This window comes from Aquila chrysaetos, chromosome 12 (assembly GCF_900496995.4).
Source record: "Aquila chrysaetos chrysaetos chromosome 12, bAquChr1.4, whole genome shotgun sequence".
NCBI classification, from domain to species: domain Eukaryota; kingdom Metazoa; phylum Chordata; class Aves; order Accipitriformes; family Accipitridae; genus Aquila; species Aquila chrysaetos.
In genome coordinates, this window is record NC_044015.1 from 3,674,954 (window position 1) to 3,693,572 (window position 18,619).

General features: G+C 53.5%; 1 protein-coding gene across 2 annotated transcripts in view; it reads left to right on the forward strand.

Moving 5' to 3' along the window:
• The window catches only part of CTXN1 (cortexin 1), a 43,351-nt gene extending 28,487 nt beyond the window's left edge, over positions 1-14,864 (forward strand). Inside the window, exons 2-4 of one of the 2 annotated variants that reach the window (XM_030033437.1) lie at positions 6,477-6,594; positions 12,619-12,732; positions 13,250-14,864. In XM_030033437.1, coding sequence (XP_029889297.1) covers positions 13,416-13,670 — 255 coding nt within the window. In that variant the 5' untranslated portion in view covers positions 6,477-6,594; positions 12,619-12,732; positions 13,250-13,415 and the 3' untranslated portion in view covers positions 13,671-14,864. The remainder of the gene's footprint in view (positions 1-6,476; positions 6,595-12,618; positions 12,733-13,249) is intronic. The other variant, XM_030033436.1, reaches the window with a different exon arrangement.
• Positions 14,865-18,619: the final 3,755 nt, after the last annotated feature.

The following is an 18,619-nucleotide window of genomic DNA, read 5'->3' on the forward strand; positions in this document are numbered from 1 at the left end:
GACCAGCAGGTCTGGGCATCTGTGTATGGACCTGGTTGGGACAAAACGGAGCTGGAAATGAGAAGGTTCCTGGCTATCCGATGATGGGAAGGAGACTGAAAGCAACGTCCCACCTCACGAGGAGCAGAGCTGCTATTTCAAGGAGTTTAGCAGATGCATTGTGCAACGTGGCGCATGCAACAGGGCTCCAGCGGCTCTGTCTTCCTCAGCAGCTATGTTTGCTAGATTTGGGGTAAGAAGACCAGGTCTTCCCTCATTTTCCTGTCTCTTATAGAGCCAGGGTTGCCTAGTGGCTTCTGTTGTAAAATTATATATTGATTGCTTGTCACTGTGCTCAGCTCTACCTGTTTACAAGACCTTGCTGTGGATCTACCACAGGGTACATTTTTTTTTGGAAGGAAAATTTTGGCTTCAATGAAATTGGCAGAAACTTATGTTTCCTTCTTGTTGCAACTAAAACCTCTGTCTTTATAATAGAACCCGAAACAAAACATAGTCATGATTACCTCTTCATTGACTCATGTTTGTCCATGGGAAGAAAATGTCAGTTCATACACCTGGCAAGATGAGACTTAAACCAGCAACAAATTCCTCCAAACCCCCTGTCTGTCCTCACCCTCTGGCCTGGGAGGGTGATTCTTCAGCAGTCCTGGAGCCCGAGTCCACCATAGCAATTGCAAAGGGGTTTCGTAGCCTTGTAGTCCAAACAAGGTTGGATGGAGCATGAAAAACAGCAGGGCCAAACACCAAAAAAGGAAAATAAGCAGAGACATTGAACAGCTGCCCAGGCATAGGAAGAAATAGTGAGTGATTTTTATTATTAATTGCTGTATCATAATGCTGTTACAGAAGGGGACCTAATTAAAGTGGCTGAGACAACCTTCTGTCTGGCAAATCCCGGCTTTCAAGTGGCTTGACCTTGCAACATCAATAACATTCCTTAGCTGTGGATTCAGGGGACTTGATCCAGCAGCTGCCAATCACCTGGCCAACCCCTTGGCATTGCTGCTTGGTGAGGAGAACAGAGTCACTTCTGGACACATTCTGGGGGTGCAGGAAGAGCTTCTTTGGCTTTTGTTATGCTGAGTCCGAGGGATCTTTTTCCCAAAGGAGGGTCTGCTTCAAAAGACAGCCAACATTTGCTTGAAGCAAATTTTGGAGCTGGTGACAGCTCCAAATTTGCATCCCAGCCTTGGGTCAGCCTCATGAGCCTTTGTGTTCTTTCTCTTGGTTACTGGCAGTGGAGCAGTTTATCTTCAAGAGAATTAGATGGACCAAGCTGGACAAACTTAGATGATCAAGTAGGAGATCTCGATAGTCCGTCATCAACAGCCTGCTGACCAATGCCAGCCATCAAAGCCATAGCAACTGGTGACACATCCATCTTGGATTTTTCTTAAAATTGTGTCTCTTAGGCAGAAGTTGTGACAGCAGCAGCCTCTGGAAGCAAAGAGGAATGACCTTTGAGATGCTCCTGTCTTACCTGATGCAAAGAGACAGGGAAGGTGCAGGTTTGGGGCCCGGGGCAGCTATCTCTGCATTGCACTGCACTTGCCTGTTCACCCTCCAAGATGTCGATGCCTAGGAACCGTATCCCCGTGCCCTTTCCCTGGCTAGACTTGGTCCTCTCCAGGGCTGACGGTGACTATGGCAGTCCTTGGCTGCAGAGGACTCAGAGATGACACTGTCATGAACTCTACAGATGCTGGAGGATCTGAAGGACCATGGTTCCTTTCCATGATGGTTAAGGGAAGCTCTTGGTACCTGCTGGGACCAGGAGGCTGTGGAGGAAGAGGTCACAACATTCGCAGGTATCAAAGAACAGGTCAACTATAAAGCATCATTCATGTTATCCATAATAGCTTTGCAAAGCTGAACTTGGCTCACAGGAAAGAGTAATGAGGTGCAATTCCCTGCTTGATCAGCTGCTGTTACGGAGAAGTCAGCTGCTCCCAAGTGCTCTGGATGAGCCCAGGAAAGGACACTCTCTCCCCTCATTGTCACCCAAGCATGTTGAGAAATGTGTCCTCAGGCCTCGGAAGGAAGGTTCAGGTCGGCACTCAGGACTTTCCAGGAAAGGGGATGGGAGCGTGCCACTAGCCCTGCCAATCTCAGGGGATTAAGAAAAGGAGTCGGTACATCTGACCTGGCTCCATCCTCACTGCCTCGCTCCTTGGCAGTCTGCAGCAGCCCAGCACATTGCCTTCAGACCAGGGAGAGGCGAGAAGTTTTCCTGAGTTGTCCAGCCCTTCTGAAGCAGCAGCAGCACTTGCTGCAATCTAGTCTCACAATAAGTCAGAAGTTAATTTTCATTAATTGCCATTGGCAGTTAAATTAAAATCTTTAATCGGTGAAACCTGCATGAATAAAGAATTGTTTTCACTGAGCCATGGGCAACTATTTTTGCCTCGAACTGAAGCATCCAAGTGTGCGCTTGCAGTCACTGTCCTCAAAGACACAAACAGTCATTCCATGCCACAGGGTTTTACCCAGTGCAACCACTGCAGTATTTTACAATATTACTTCGTCAGCACTAAAAAAATGTGCTTAGATCCCTTTCTGAGATTTATTGCATTTCATAGGTGAATAGATTTTTGATTAGAGAAACACTCTGTTTTTTTCTTTCAAAAGTGCTTGGCTGAGTGGTGAGATAATGCAAAGGCTGACCGTCATTTAATTATCAAGTCCTTTAAGTCCAGGAAGAACAAACTCCTTTGCTGTCTCCACAGTGCAATTAGTTTAGCATAAGCTAAAGCCTGGATCACCCCTCCTGGTGGCTTTGCTGGGGCAGTGACTGTGCAGGCTGCGGCGCAGTACTAAATCCGTGCTCTGAAGTGCAGTCAGGATCGATATTTCTGAATGCCAGAGTCTTCCATGTGCCTCAGGGAACTTGTGTCCTGAGTTTCCCTGAGGCTTATCCGGCTTTTTTTATTCTAAGAGGCAAAATCTTCAGCAGAAGGATATCCTCCAGCTCTGAAACCCCTCCAAGAAGTGAGGGCAGAGTAGGAAGGTCCCCACATAGAGATTCCCCCAGGCACGTATTTTTTAAGAGAGACTTAAGGGGGTTGGGGGGCAGAATTTCAAGACAAAAGCATTAGAACAGTTGGAGTTAGGCTTCCAGTGTAGACACAGCTCCTCTTTGTCTGCTCATGGACAGAGGAAGAGGGTACAGTGCTGGGAAGGGAGAGGATCCACGCAGGGCAGCAAATAAAACTAGGGGAAAAGAGGACTCTGTGCTCTCAAAGCCTGGGACACGTCCTCGTGCGCTCAGCCGTGCTGGGGGCTGCGGGAGACGTGCAGAGAGTGTGCAGGGACTGCCCAGGGGAAGCTCTGCATCGCTCAGAGCTTGATGGGCCACGTCCACGTGTGGACTCCGAATGCTCCGGTGTTGCTCTTCTCTTTGTGGGGCTTTTTCCGCCGCCTCTGGCACCAGGCGGAGGAGCACCCAGGCAGCAGCTCCCAGGATGACGTTTTTCTTAGGCTAGGTGTAGACACGGTGGCATTGCCCACTCTTGGTTTCCCAGGCTCTAACATTTGGTCGCAGCGATGCAGCCCTTTCTGGTGTGCAGGGGAGAGCACACGCTGCGTCAGCTCTCAGCTGCAGTTCACAGTGCAGTGTGCCTATCGCACTGGTTCCACATCCTGGTTAAGATGTTTCATTATTTTGTTTCGTTATTTTTTTAATGATAATTTTTAAAAAATGTTTCCCACCTGTCTGGAGTGTAGGTGGCCAGCTCAAGCAGCGATACAACGGAAATCTTTACCTCCACGCACTCAGCTTACACATATACCCATCCAACTGCCTGCAAGTCTCCTGGGAGACATAGGATAGGTGTCCTGCATACGCTACAGGTCTTGCTCTGTGTCCTGTAGGGCTGGTGTACTGTGTATACTGGACCTGGGATCCTGTGTACGCTATGGCTTGACTATAAAGGGATGCATGGGTGACTTGCCCAGTATCATTGGTCTTGGGGTATCCGCACATGTAATCAGTAAAGCCATTTCGTGGCTATCCTGCTGCCTGTTCCTTGAAGGGGAGAGATCTGCTCTCCCCGCACAGACCCCAGAGCTGGGGGGTTCCCACACAAGGTCTATTGCCTCCGTCTGGTGGGCTCTTTGCCTGCAGTGCTGGAAACTTCTGGGCCAGAGGAGACCTGCTTGGTCTCTGCAAGATGCCACCAGGAAGAACAGTAGAAGTTGCTGCCACTATTGCAGCAAGGAGTGACCCCCATGCCTGGTGTGGTTTTGTGCTCGTCTGGCAAGACTCCAGAGCAAGCCAGGTTGTAATAGTGAGGGTCTTCGCTGCACCCAGGCTCTGCTGCTGCTCACAGATAGTCTATTCCCCGTGCTTTTGGGAAGGTGTGGGCTGGGACTGCTGCAAACCTGCATGCTCAGCACTACTCCTGCTCCTCTTGGCTCTTGCTCGTTGCGAAGAGACCAGTCAGTCAGTGTCACAGATGCAGCTTGCTCTGCTGGAGACAATCCCAGCAAGGGAAATCCTGTCCTACCCATAACATGCCTGGGCTCATGGAGAGCCCTCAGCTGAAGTAATTGTGTTTGCACAAACAACCCTCATCAGTTTAAAGGAGATAAAATCAGCAGGAGCTCATTGAGATGCAGTCACAGTCTCCAGCACGGAGCAGAGCTGCTGTCACAGTCTGACACAGGAGCTGCAGGACAAAGGATGCCCTGGGGCATGGGGTGGTCCTTTCTGGGCTGGTGCAGGCTGCTGGCTGCCACCTGGGTCCCCACAGCAGCTCTGTGCATTGCACCCAGCTAGCTTCTGAGGGAGGGGAAAGGCTGGGAGAGGTGACGAGGACCCGTCTCCTCCGATCGGGCTTAGAAACTGTTAGCAAAAGCTGGAGGAGACTTCTGCACAGCAAGGATGCAAACTGCCAGGGCACCCGCAGAGGGGTTGGTTTGCGCTCCCTTCTCTTCACAGCCCAACAGCCTGGGGCAAAGGGTGACCGGGAGAGACACAGTCGCTTGGAGAGGGATGTGGCCACGGGGAAGCCCCCAGAAATTTGGGTCTGAAAAACAAGCAACAGCTGGAAACGATGAAAACTTGTGGCATCATCTCAGGGACCAGCTGCTATCGTGAGTTTGGACACTGTGCTGGTGTGTGACCAGCTCAGAGGTCTCATCCTAGCTGGGAGCTGTGCTGTTCAGGACGTGGCAAGGTTACTTGGCTAATTGCGTTGCGTGAGACACATGAAAATCATGGCTGTGGGGCCAAAGGGAGGGTTAGATGGGGCTTGACTGGGCTGGACTAGACTGTATTGAGCTAGACTGGGCTGGAATGGAGTGGGCTATACTGGGCTGAGTTGGGGTGGACTGCATGGAGGATGCTCTGCCAGTGGGTTCCCACTAGCAGGGGGGCTCCGAGGATCCTCGACACGAGCAGGTCCTGTGGCTTGCAGGGGACACAGCTCCACAAACAGTGCAACCGCAGAGCACAAAAGGTTCCCATGACTCTTCCATGAGTGGGTGTGAAGACCTTTAGGAACTGTTCATTCACACACTCCCAGTCCTGCCAGAGGACAGATGACTAGTAAAGCAATATTAATTTTGCAGGGAGGCCACTAATGTGGCCTGTCTCCCCTTTGCCCCAGGCGGTGAGCATTCCCTGCACTGATTAAGTGTGAGAACGCTCTCTGTAGGCACCTTTCAGCAAAACCATTTCAATTAGCAGCTAAGACGGATAGTGCAGGAAATTGGGTGGTTATTTCCAGATATTTACAATGAATCACCTCATTGTAGGAAGGGGGCATGCTGCACTGTGCTGAAGGGGCTGGGGATCACAATTATGCTCCTCTGGTACCATTACACATAGAGGAGTTTGCTTTTATGGTTTGGTGATTAATTTTTGCATGATGAATTTTTGCACCGGGGAAATTGCTGAAATTGTAAGGAGGAAGCAACATGGGGAGGGATTGCATCAGCTCCCAGCAGCTACGTGTAACCTTGGCATCTAATCCACATTTCTAGGTGCCTCCAACAGCCAGTTGGAGTCTTTTCTGTCCCCTCCTGATCACCTGGATGAGAAGGGATGGGGTCTATTTTTCTCCAGAGCAGGTAGCAGTGGGTGTCCCCCTGATTTCCCTCGCAAGAAGTCTCTTCCTACCACTACCTGCCTCGATCCCCTTGGGGGTCCTGTACAGCAGGACCTGAAAGCTTCTCTTTCGTGGGGATTTGCATGTGCAATGATCTTCTGCTCAGCAGGTGCCATGAACAGGTCCACACCGTGGCTAGACAGGGGTCTTGGATGTCTTGGAGGGGCAGTGATGCAGGCACGTTGCCCTGGGGATTAGAGGGGCTTTTTGGGGGGGAACACAGGGATCCAGGAAGGCAGGCTCAGCCCCCAGCCCTGCGCTCTCCCACGGTCTCGCTTTCCCAGGCAGGCAGCTCACGAAACTTCTCTCATCTCCAATTGCTGTGCTCCACCTTTTATTATAATTGATTCTGCATCGCCATAGGAACCCGCTCCAGCGTGAGTGAAGAGCAGCTGCCTTCCCTGTGCGCTCTCCGGGAGAGAGGCGGCTGCTTCTTCCCTCGAGATGGCAAGTGATGGAGCCGGGAGTCCATGCCAGCCAGGTACCTTCCGTGCCCCATCCCCTCTTGAGTGCTCATGCTATGGGGAGCAGAGCTGGGGAGGGTCGTTCCCTCTGCGCTTGGCTGCCAGGGACCAGCCCACCCCTCACGGTGGTGGGCTCAGGAGATGGGGCTGACTCTGTTTGTCCGGTGCTGGGGTCCGGTATATCTTCTGATGGCGGTTGTCAAGGCCGGATGGAAAGGGCGGGAGGCTGGGCTTTGGGGTGGGAGCAACCTTTCCTGGGGGTTTAGCTTCTTCCCTGGTGGCTTAGTTTGGCAGCGGTGGGATTTCCGTGAGTGCTGGGATGACCACAGAGAGGAGGCATGTGAAGGGGGTGCTGCCGAGCCCTGCATTTGGGTGGGCTTCCCGTGTACCCCCAGGGCGACCAGGGATCACAGAGCCTGGGATGTGGGGGCAAGCACCTCTGCTTAGCTGGGGCTGGGCTAAACCTCCCCCCTTGGCTGAAGGGTTGCCCCCTTCACTTGCAAAAAAAGTGGCTGGGACATCCCTCACACTCAGTGTCTCACGCTCCTGCCCTGGCCTGATCTGCTCGGTTCTCCCCTACGTGTCCATGGTCTGCTCATCTTCCCCTAGCTGCTGGCCATGGCTGCAATCCTGCCCAGCAGAGCTGCCGTGCTGGGAGAGCCCCTCCACGGTGGTGGCATGGGTTTGGAAAAGCGGTGATGGAGAAGGTGGACTTCTCATTAGCTGTGGGCTGGTTTAGCAGAAGACTGGCCAAGCTCATACATCAGGGTTTGGGGTACAGACGTGCCGGGATGGGCTGGAGTCCCAGCTTGTCCTGCCGTTCCTTGTGGTGGAAGGTGCTTGAAGAGAGATGCTGCGAGCAGGCTTTAGAGCGGGAGGGGACACCTCTCTACATCAGACCAACTGGGAGATCATGCTGAGACTTGGGATCTTCCTTGGGCATGGGTCCTGGCAGCTGGTCCAGACCCATGGCAGGATGTCTCCTGGGCCCCATACGTCCTTGTCCATCCACACGCTGAGCCCTCACCGCGCCGGGTGATGGAGAAGGGCTGAGAGGGTTCATGAAGGAGACCCCAAGACCCTGCTGTAGGTAACAAGCATTAACAGACAGGGTGCCCAGATGTTGGCTGTGGTATTTTGGTAGAGACTGGCACTGCCTGTCCCTGGGCAGCTGCCTGGTGTTTGCCTGGACGGCCAGGGTGAGATGCACCCCGAAGGTGGTTCAGACACAGCCAGGCTGAAGGCAGAGTGGGGGGGTCTCAGCATCCCTCCTGCGGCACAGAATTGTCTGTACAACATATGCACCCACCTCGGCGGGGACAGGAGGGTCTGTCCCTGCCAGGGACGTTCAGCGGAGGGTTGGGGGTTAAGGCTCGGGTGCCTCCCCGGCAGCAATAAGAGGGAAGGTGGGAAGGCGAGGTTGCACACACTGCTCTCCCAGCAGACTGGATTCTTGAAGGGAGAGACAACTTTTTTCCTGCTGGGCCTGGCTGTCTGCTGAGGAAGAATGGAGGAGATGGCCCCTTCCTGAGCCCCGCACCAGCAGTTGGTGGCAAAGACAGGAGCAGGTTTCCAGGGACAAAGCAGCAATTTGGCTTTGGGATGCGTAGGAAGGGAAGACAGAAATCCATCTGGATAGTCCCAGCCCTGTTTGCTCAGAGGTCCAGGGCGCATCCCATAAAGCAGCTGGAGAACACGGCCCTGTGTTCTCAGCATCTGCCAGCCGGGAGGTTCACAACGTGCCTTGATATGGTGCAGAAATACCTCCGAGGACACAGCGCAGCTCTTCGCTCGGGGGGCCTGCATCCCGTTGGAAGTTCAGCTTCCCCTGGCAGAGCCTCTGGTTGTGCTTTTACGCTGGCAACCATGCAGTAACCCGGTGGGATTCATTTGTTTGACCCAGCAGCAACATTTACTTAAAAAGGCAATGTAAACCCTGCAAAGAATTCAGCTGCTTCATGTGCTCCGTGTAACGGTGCCAAGCACAAGGGTGCAATTCCCAGAAAGGCGCCCCGCTGCCTCCATCCTAGCAGGGGCGAGCGGACCCGCCTCGGACAGACGGACCCTTTGCTTTGGCGGCACAGAAGTGGAACGACGACGGAGGGAGGACCACAGCCCTGCTGCACTTGCAAGTAAAGCCTTTTCCCATCTCTAAGGAGCTCAGGTCCTAGAAATCCTCCTGCTCAGGCAGAAACTCGTTTGCTTGCAATCCTCGCGAGGGCGTTTGCTTTCCTATCTCTCTGGCGATCGCGTTTGCTGTCTGGTTGCAACAGGCGGTTGTGCACCCTGTGCAGCGACGCAATGAATATTAGCCAAGGGGAGCACACGGAGCCGGCTCCTGTGAGACCCCGGGCTCCCACGGAGCAGCAGATGAGCTCTCAGCCCTTTGCCGGAGCTCTGTATTAGTGTTTATGCTACACTACTCCCCTGCCCTGCTCATTTTGGCCACAAAACCATCTTTGTTAGACATTCCCAGGACCCTGAATGCATCTGTCTTTTGAATTTTTCTCCTAGATGTCTCAGATTTGTAGGGGGGGCAACAGTAGGGTTGTGCTTTTCAAAGCAGGGTTATTTTAGCACCGTCCTAATGAATTTGCTCCAGTTCTTATGCTGTGTGCAGTCATTTTATTCTGGTCTCTAAGAAAGCTTCTTTTGAATTTAAGCATTTTAGCCCCTCCTAGCCCTCCTCCATCAAAACTAGCTCCATTTTCTCCTTTTAAGACATCAGTGTCATTTCTCATTGTTATATAATTGTAAATGTCTATTTTTGGTTATAAAAGTACTAAGTTAGGTATATTTAAAAGTGTGTAAACTGAGTAATTCCCTAGTTGTTGGACTGCATCCACGACACCATGCAATTAAATCCCGCTCCACTGTGGCTCATGTCACCTTCCAGCTTCATTCTTTGAGCAGATCAAGCCTTTCTGGTGCAATTCGGCTTTATTGTGCAAATCATGTTGATCTTTTTTAATTCCTGCTGATAAAACGCACACCTTTCAGTGCCAGGTGTTGCAAAGCTGACTTAACCTCCCAGCACCCTGAGACAAATTTACCCATGACTTGCGAAGCTGCCTTATCACTTGGACCCCAGATCAGAGCTGGGCTCCCTGCTCACCGTCCCCTGCGCACCAGCTGCACAGCGCCTGGATTGTGCACTGAAGCAGAGCAAAGCACGGCTTTGCCAAGGCTACCGGCTTTATCTTTTATTTGATCGTGGGAGTAAACTGCTTGAAGGAGGAACAGATTTTTTTGAGCAAGGTTACTCCACTGTAAATTGGACGTAAGCAATACCCAAAATGTTAGTATCCAGAAATTGCTTTCCAGCTGGCACAGAAGACTTTCTCAGTTGCTTTCTCTAACTAGGCTCTGATTCTGCTTTGGACACTTCTTAGAATCATAGAATTGTTTGGGTTGGAGGGGAACTTTAAAGGTCACCTAGTCCAACCCCCTGCCATAAGCAGGGACACCTTCAACTAGAGCAGGTTGCTCAGAGCCCCGTCCAACCTGACCTTGAATGTTTCCAGGGATGGGGCATCAACCACCTCTCTCTGGACAACCTGTGCCCGTGTTTCTCCACCCGCATCGTAAAAAATTTCTTCCTTGCATCTAGTCTGAATCTCCCCTCTTTTAGTTTAAAGCCGTTACCCCATCTCCATCTTTCTTAAAAGCCTCCTCTAGATATTGAAAGTCTCCCCGCAGCCTTCTCTTCTCCAGGCTCTTGTGCTTTCCCATCCACGACCTATCTCTAGGTCTTGACTCCTGGTCAAAATCCTGCAAGGACTTAAAGGGTGGAATAAGCTGGCGCTAGCAGGAGTGTCTGGGTGTAGTCCAGAGAGCAGGCTGAGTCATGCCAGTGCTGTGCAGCCCCATCCCTGCTGAGAGCCCATAACCTCCCTTCCCTGCCCACTCAGATTCTCGGTTTGGAGGTGTCTGCAGTGGGAAGGGTGAGCCCTCCATACCAGATGGCATCCTGCATCGGTAAACACTGCTCCATACTTCTTTTTAAATAAATATCTCATTAGATATTTGCCATTCCCAAATTAACATTTAATTCGTGTTTCATACCCAGAAAAATCTCACCACAGCGTTGCTGAATTGTTGACAGTGATCCTCTTCCTTTGTGAGTTCTGTCCCTATTAAGCAATTTCCTTGCTCATGTATTCTTTTTAGTTACTAAGGGAACATGAATCTTAATAAAATTCAATCAAATGTTCCTTAAATAACAGCTGCCTTCGTTTAACTGTCTTATCAGCATTTTTTTGCTCTGCTCAAAATTCCTGGGAAATTAAGATCTGATTCTTCACACAATAATGAAAAAGCAACACATCCCAAATGTGAGGGAAATCCTTTATCCTGAATACTATAGGATATAATACTGGGGATACTATTTTGCAGAAAAATCTTGTATTTTTCCTGGCTATGCCTGTTCCTCCCTGCGCTTTTGATGTGAGCCTGTTGGGCACCTCCAGATACACTGTTTGCGCTTGGGTCCCTTATATTGCAGCAGGGCCTTTCCTGAGCATCTCTGGCACCGAGAACCGTGAAGAGGGATTTTTTTTTTCTTAACCCAGATGTGTCCGTGGGAAGCATGAATCTCCCCCGAGCACAGAGATGTTTAGCGGGGAGGCAGCGGTGCTCCAGCAGTGCCATGCTTTCAAAGCCCAGGGGCTTCCTGAGGGTTCCCAGGGCACTAGGAGCTCTGCAAGGAGATGGAGGCTGTAGAGAGCTGTGCCTCTTCCCAAAGACCTCCGTGGAGCGGAGCAGGATGCTCTGTCCCATCGATGCTCCTCCATGGATGGGTATTCCTCCCCTAGATAGGGCACATGAAGCCATCACCCGCTGGCTGGGGACAGGAGATCCAAGTGCTCCCTGCCGAGGTGGAAGCTTCTCCAGCTCAGTTCCCTCATCCCCATCCTCCTGCCCTCCTGATGCGGTACCTGTGCCGTGGGAACCTTATTTGACTTATCCCTGCATACCCTGCTCGCCGTGCTCGGTTGGGGTTATATGGGAGGGGAGGGATAAACCCCAGCATGATGGAAGCTTGACAATCTGAGGGGCTTCTGGATGGAGTCACACTAGGGGTGGCCAACTTAACGTGCCGTGGGATTTAGGTACAGTTCCCCTTTGGGGAACTGCTCTGGGTACTTCCCTGCAATAGGGTACTTATGACAAACCAGGACAAAGTCCCCTGCTCAGCCCCAAAGGACACCTGGAGCCCCAGCAAGTAATTGGGAAGCTGGTGGTAGTGGAAGTGTCAAGCCAGCTGGTTTGGGGTGGTCAGTGTTTGGGGGTTCAGAGATACCCTGGCCAAATATTGATGCAGGGATGCCAGCTCAGGGCTCGCCACCCCCATGGACAGGGGGTTTTATGGTGGTGCTTTGTCCCCACGGACAGCAGGGCTGGGCTGCCCAGTGCTGTACAGACACCTATCAAGAACACCCCATGTCTGGTCTAGACACGAGAGACATGTCTGGGAAGGGAGAGTACCAAATAACCATGGTGAAAAACCAGAGAGCAGCTGTGCTCACCTTGTTGCTGCTCTTGCCCTTTATTTTGCTGCTATGTGATTATTTTTAAAGCTTGCAAGCACTGTTTCTCATGGTGTCCCAGAAACTGCAGATAAAGGAAAGCGAGCAGGTCCTCAGCATGAGACCCACGCTGAACCTGCTCTGGTCTGTATCTGGGTGCCTTGGCCTCGGGGCTGGGCTCTGCCTTTTACTTCCCCGCTGATATTGCTCCCGGACAGACAGTATTGCTGCCTGGGAGAGGGCAGGGGGATGCTTTGGCTGTTTCCTGATATCTCCCAGTGGGTTTTTTTTTTTTTTTGCTGGAGTCTCCACAGCACTGAGAGCACTCAGGCTCCAGGATGCTGCAAGGGGAGGTTGGCGTGGATGTTGTCCCAGGTAAACTCCATTCAGAGCTGGTCTGACAAGAGACTGAGAACCTCAGAGGTGCCTTGTGGTGTTTTGCTATGACCCCCTAGTGACTGTGGTTCTTTTAACCTCTTTTGCTATCTTTGTCCTTCTGCTTTGCATCCCTAGCCCAAGAAAGCTGGACCCTGGAGATCTTTCCTCAGTGACGTGGCTGTTTGGACACAGCCTTCTCCTCCTTCTGCTGCAATAGCAATGCTAGTGTCCCCATGCAGCTGCAGTGAGGTAGGTGCGCTCCTTCTCCATTGGGACTCAGCTCCTTCTAGACCTGGTGCAAAACCAAAGGCAGTCCTTGTGCCAAGGGAAATACAGCGGCTGGACACGTGTCCCTCAGTAGAAGCGGGCAAACTCTAAGCTCGTGTCTGTCTCGGGAGAACTTCAGGACCACACTAAATAAAGCCCTGAGCGGCCCACTCTGGCTCCACAGCTGAGGTCCTTTTCGGTGTGAATTCTCCTATGATTCAGGGCACCTGGTCCAAAAGGGTCCTGCAGCACTAGCCTTGGCAGGTGGGCACCCTCTCCAGCAGATTGCTGGGGATTTATGACCGGAGAGGCAAGCTCTGCACCGGTGCTCTGGGCTGCCCACCCATCCCGCGCCTTTGTGCCCCTCGCAAGTGGCTTCTTGAGCTTACTAGAAAACCAGGGGTCCACTTGCGAGCTTCCCTGCCCCTGGTTATTTAGTAGAGTTGGTGTAGCCTGTGGCCCGTTCCTCCTCCCTCACCATCTCTGCTTTCCCCTCCAGGAGCTCTTGGCTGGGGCAGGAGTGAATCCCGAGCTCGGCGTAGCATCGCCGGTGGCTATGGAGTAACCTGTGCTCCGGGTGCGTTGGCACAGCGGGAGGCTGAAGCTGGCTGCCCGGGCGCCGGCGCAGCCGAACGCGCCCTGCCCGCACGCTCCTTGCCTCTACCATGAATGATGCATCGACGATGGATTATGAACTGCTCTCCCCCTCCTTGGTCGAGCACCCAGCCGGCACTGCGGGTATGGATGCCGAGCAGAAAACCGTCTTTGCCTTTGTCATCTTCCTCCTGGTCTTCTTGGTGATGCTGATGGTGCGCTGCTTTCGCATCCTGCTGGACCCCTACAGCCGCATGCCCGCCTCCTCCTGGACTGACCACAAGGAGGGGTTGGAGAGGGGCCAGTTTGACTACGCCTTGGTGTAGAGGGCAGGGATGGGGCGAGCCTGGGTGCTCTGTGTGCCTCCCACCCCAGCTGGCCCCGGCCCCGGCCCCCCCTTCCTCTGTGGTGTTGCCCCGGGCCAGCAGGGATGCTCTGGGCAGGGAGGTGAGGTCGAGCTCTTGTCCGGGGTGGGTTTTCTAGGGGTTTCTCTCTTTTCTAAGCACTTTTCAGTTCTCTTCGCGGTCTGCGGGACTCTTGGAGAGGTGTGTTGGAGGGGTGATGTGACTCCGCGGGGTCCCCGCTGCCCGCCGTGCCCCCCGGGCAGCGTCGCGTGCTGCGGTGAGGGGCAGGAGGCGATGGGGCAGGGCACGGCGGGACCTGCCCTCGGCCACGGCCCACGGGGCTCCTGGTCTGGGTGGCTCTGCCTGGTGCCAGGCCAGAGCTTTGACCCCCACCTCCTCCTGCCCCCCACGTCGCCTTCGTCTGCGCCCTCCGGCGAGCGCTGACCGTGGTCGTGTGCGTGTGCGTGTCCCTTGTAGCTGAGCCGTGTCTGTCAGGGGGTTTATAGGCACCAGACCCGAGTGCTGGCTTTGTTCCTCTCTGTGTGGCAGCCCCAAGTGCCCCCCCCCCCACAAGTGAGGGGGAGATGGAGACCCCCCCACCCCACCCCGCCGCCATGCGCAGCCCCCTTTTGGCATCCAGCCCTGCAGCCTGCTCTTCGCTTTACATCGTAGTGACCTGTCCCTGCCCAACTGGTGAAAATGGTCTGAGCGAGGTGCGACCACGCAGCTACCCGCAGACCTGCCTGGGTGGCCCTGCTGGGATCCCAGGAGGGATCAAAGGTCCCACACGACATTTGGGAGCTGCTCCTCAGCCAGCCCAAGCCTGGCAGCCTCCCACCGGTATCCCATTCTGGCCAGTCCCTGCTCCAGCAGGATCTGGGTGGCCTCCCCATGTCCAGGGGGTCGCTGGGGGTGGCCGGCCCTTCCCTGGCCATCCTGCATCTGGGTATCAGAGGGGCTGTATAAGTAGTCGAGGGGAAAACAAGGCTGTCCTTCTGCCCCTCTGTGGGAACCATGCCTGTTGAGTAGGGGTGCTGCAGCTAGCCACGGGGCTAGCAAAAGCCATGGTGGGTCATGGCTGCAGGCCACTAAGAAGCTTTGTTCTAAGGGATTTGAGCCCATGGGGGAGAACCTCTTCCCCCACCATGGAAATAAAGCTGCACTGTGCTAACCCCACACAGCTCTTCCTCTGCTCTTTGATGCGTCCCAGCAGGCACTGGGAGGAATACTGGCCGCTCCTCAAGCAGTGCTGGGCTGCCCCGTCTCTCTCTGTCTGAGCCAAGACCCCACATCTCCCAGCACAAGCTGGAGCAGCTCCAGAGGGGATGGGTGCCAGGTGGGACAGGAGCATCCCCACCAGGCCATGGTGCTGTGGGTGCCCCATACGCGGGCACGTGCTCCGTCAGGGTCATGCAGAAGGTGGTCTTTGGCCACAGCATGGCACCTGGGCCAGTGTTGCTGGGCAGGGACAGTCACAACCCGGCCACGTCCGCTGCAGGACCTGTGGGCTGTGCCTGGCTGCGTCTTCTACATCAATCCGGGTCTGCATGAGGAGTGCAGGCACAGCAGGCTGGCAGGTTGTGCTGCATCCAGAGGGACCTTCTGGATGTGTGGGTGCAGATCACCCCCCGAGAGTCCCCGGGGTCCCATGGGCACTGACATGGAGGAAGATGCAAGGAGTCACTGCTGGGTGCTGCAGAGAAGTGACTGGCGGGACATGGGTACCCAGCGCACCCTGCTTCTGCATCTCCTCTGGCACCACTCTTCCCCCACTGTCGGACCCAAATCTTAACACCACGCACCTATTGCCAAGCCCAGAAATCTGTTTGAGGGACAGTTTCCCGAGTCCTCAATGGGAACATGTTTTCCTTTGCCCGGGTTTCATGGCGTGATTGTCTCCCCCCCACCCAGGGGTGCCCCTGCTCTCCCACCACCCAGCAAGGTGGTGGGCTCCCTCCCGGTCGCAGGGATGCTGCGGCCCTGCCTGCCCTCTTGTGGCATATGGCTCTGCCTCCGGAATGGGAGGCCAAGAAGAATTTGCTAAAAATGAGAATGTCAGCCTGGAACTAGGGTTTGAGCTGAACTCAACCAGCCGGACCCTGACTTCTGGATGCACGGCATGATCTCTGGCCAAGCGCGTGTATCACCGCACACCCTGCGCATAACATTCGCTGCACAGTCTAGACAAGCCCTGCACTGCACGACCTCTGCTCGGCACAACCACCGCTCAGCAAAACCACCGGCAAGCAGCAAGAGTGGTGCTGCTCCTCAAAGGGGGATGAGCCAGGAGCAAAGGGCGACCACAGCACCAGGCAGGGTGAGCAGGGCAGGATCGGTGGTAGCAGTCGGTTTGCTTCTGCTCCCCTGCATCCCCTGTCTCCTCTTTGCCAGCCCTTCTCGTGCCCCCTCATCCCTGTCCTGGCCCCTGTAAGCTCTCGTCAGCCCAGCAGCAATGTTGGGGTGCAGACACCCCTCTGCCAGGCTCAGTGATCTGGTGGCCAGGCTCAGACCTCTGGCATCACTCTCCTTCCACTCCCCTTGCTGGGAGAGAGCAAGGGCTCAGGAGAGACTTTGCTGATGCGTCCGTCCCTCCTCCCTCATCTGCCTTCTGCTCTGAGGCTTTGCGAAGGACCTCAAAGTCCGCACGGGTGCTGAGACATGCAGGGGTGGGACAGCTGGATGAGGCCGTAAGAGTGAAACTGTGTCCCTGAGGAATACAGAGGCAAAACCAGCCTGGGCTCCCTCCGTGTTGGAGCTAGGATTAGTCCTGCCACGTTCCCAGGCTGCCTCCGACGTGGCATCCCCGCCGCCCCTCAACCCCGGCAGACGGGCACGGTGCTGCCGCTGCTGCGCCTAGACGAGGAGGAAGACACAGAACCACTTAACCCAAAATAATTTTTATTGTTGCTGTTGCTTCTGATACAAAAAGGAATTCCACAAAGAGCCACCTCTCTGTGCGGGACAAGGGGGCACAGGTTTTGGGTTTCAACGCTTCCCAAAAAAACAACCAGCAAGAAATGTCAATACAAAAAAAAAAAAAAAAAAAACACCGCACCAGAGAGGAATGAAGGAAACCTTGAGCTTTTTCATTTGAGACTTTTGGCTCAACACACGCACACAAACCCATCTCTGCTAATTTATTATTATTAATAGTTTTTTTTTTTAAAAAAAAGCACCTGTTGGAAAAACAAAACAAACAAAACAAAATAATAAAAAAACCCCCAAACATCAGGCCACCCATCCTGTCACAAGCTCTGGGACTCTTGCAAAATCCAGAGTCTGGAGCTGCATTATGCAAAAGAGTTTTCAAGTTTGACATTAGCCCAAATACAGTATACATACACTTCCCCCACCCCATGCGGTGGCAGCGTACCAGGAAAAAAACAACCCCCCTCCCCAAGTACCAAAAAAAAAAAGCTACAGGAATATGCACTCCTCACAACAACGAGCAATCATAACTTTGGTGGTTATACATAAATATGAAAGGGTGGATGGATACAGTGCACTAACGCTGACGATTCAATACCAGCACCAGCTTCTGAAAGCTGAAAGCACCTTAGATTTGTTGATAAGGTAGTCTTGTGTGTCACCAGAGTGAATTAGCACCTTTTTTTCCCGTGATGATGCACAGGGTTGATGCAGAACTGAAAACAGATTCATGCAAAACTAGGAAATGGCATTGCAGAGACCAGCTGTGTGAAGAACACTCTTGAGGGAGGAAGAAAAGCCCACTTGGACAGAACGGTCTGGGCAGGCTACTTGAGGCAGCAGGGAGACCTCAGTTCACTTAATTAATATTTTCCAGACTCTTTTTAGTGCATTTCGTTCGTCTGCATTAACCAGAGACTGTCCATCTCGGTTGTCACCTTGGCCTGACCAAGATGTATGCGACAAGCAGAGGGGAGTGACTTGCAGCCCCCGTTTTCAGAAGTGCTCCTGACTGGGGGGGATCTGCCCATAAGCCCCAGAGTCACACAGATGGGGTGGCTCGGAGTCACGGACTGTTTGCGAAATGAAGCTCTGGCTGTCCCTGCCTCTTTCTTCCTGCCAGGCTGCAGAGACACCCCCCACCCCCCAATCCCCATCTTGCTCCCGCTGCTGGGAAACTTTTCACAGGATTTTCAAACACTCACAGCGGTGGGGGCCAGGAAATCTGCCCCTGCAGCATGCCACATACGTCCTGCCAAGCCCTCCGTCCCCTCTGGCATGGGAAGCATCCAGATGCTCTTTACCAGACTCATGACATTTTTCCTGCCAGTTTAGTTTGTCCAACCACATTCAACAATGCAATTATTTGCCTTTCCCCGGAGCTCCTCCTCATTTATAGAAGGACACCTTATCCCCTGGACTTGCTGGAGCTCTGGAAAAGCCCTTCCAGCTCCAATCTTTGGAGGGCATGCACGTGTTCAGCATACCGCGGTGTGAAAACCCCAGGTTCCCTACAGGAGCCCGTGGTCCCGTGGCCTGGCTGCTTCGTGATGTGAGGTTAGCAACCTGAACTGCCCCTTCACTCAGAGGTGACCTTTTCTGTTTGACAGAGGAGCCCAAAAGGACCAGAGGACACGGAGAGGACAGAGAAAGACAGAGCACAGCCAGTGTAGGTATGGGATGGTTTCTGCAGCACCATCATGACAATGCAGAAGCAAAGGAGGAACGAGAGCTGTTGGGAAATGCACTAATACCACACCGTGCCATAGCTCCTTCCAAAGCTGCCCCCAGCCCCCCCCAGCATTTCCTGGGCTGTGGGGTGGTCTATGGCCTGTGACCATGAAGGACAGGCAGCTTCCCCGTGGAACTGCCCTTGCCAGCTCGGACTGACAGTATCTTGGTTAAAGGAGACAGGCAAGAGCTGAGCAGAGGGAGGGAGTCCCTGCTAACAAGGTTTGAAGCTTTGACAAAGCTTTCATGAGCTCTTTTGCGGTGTGGCTTGC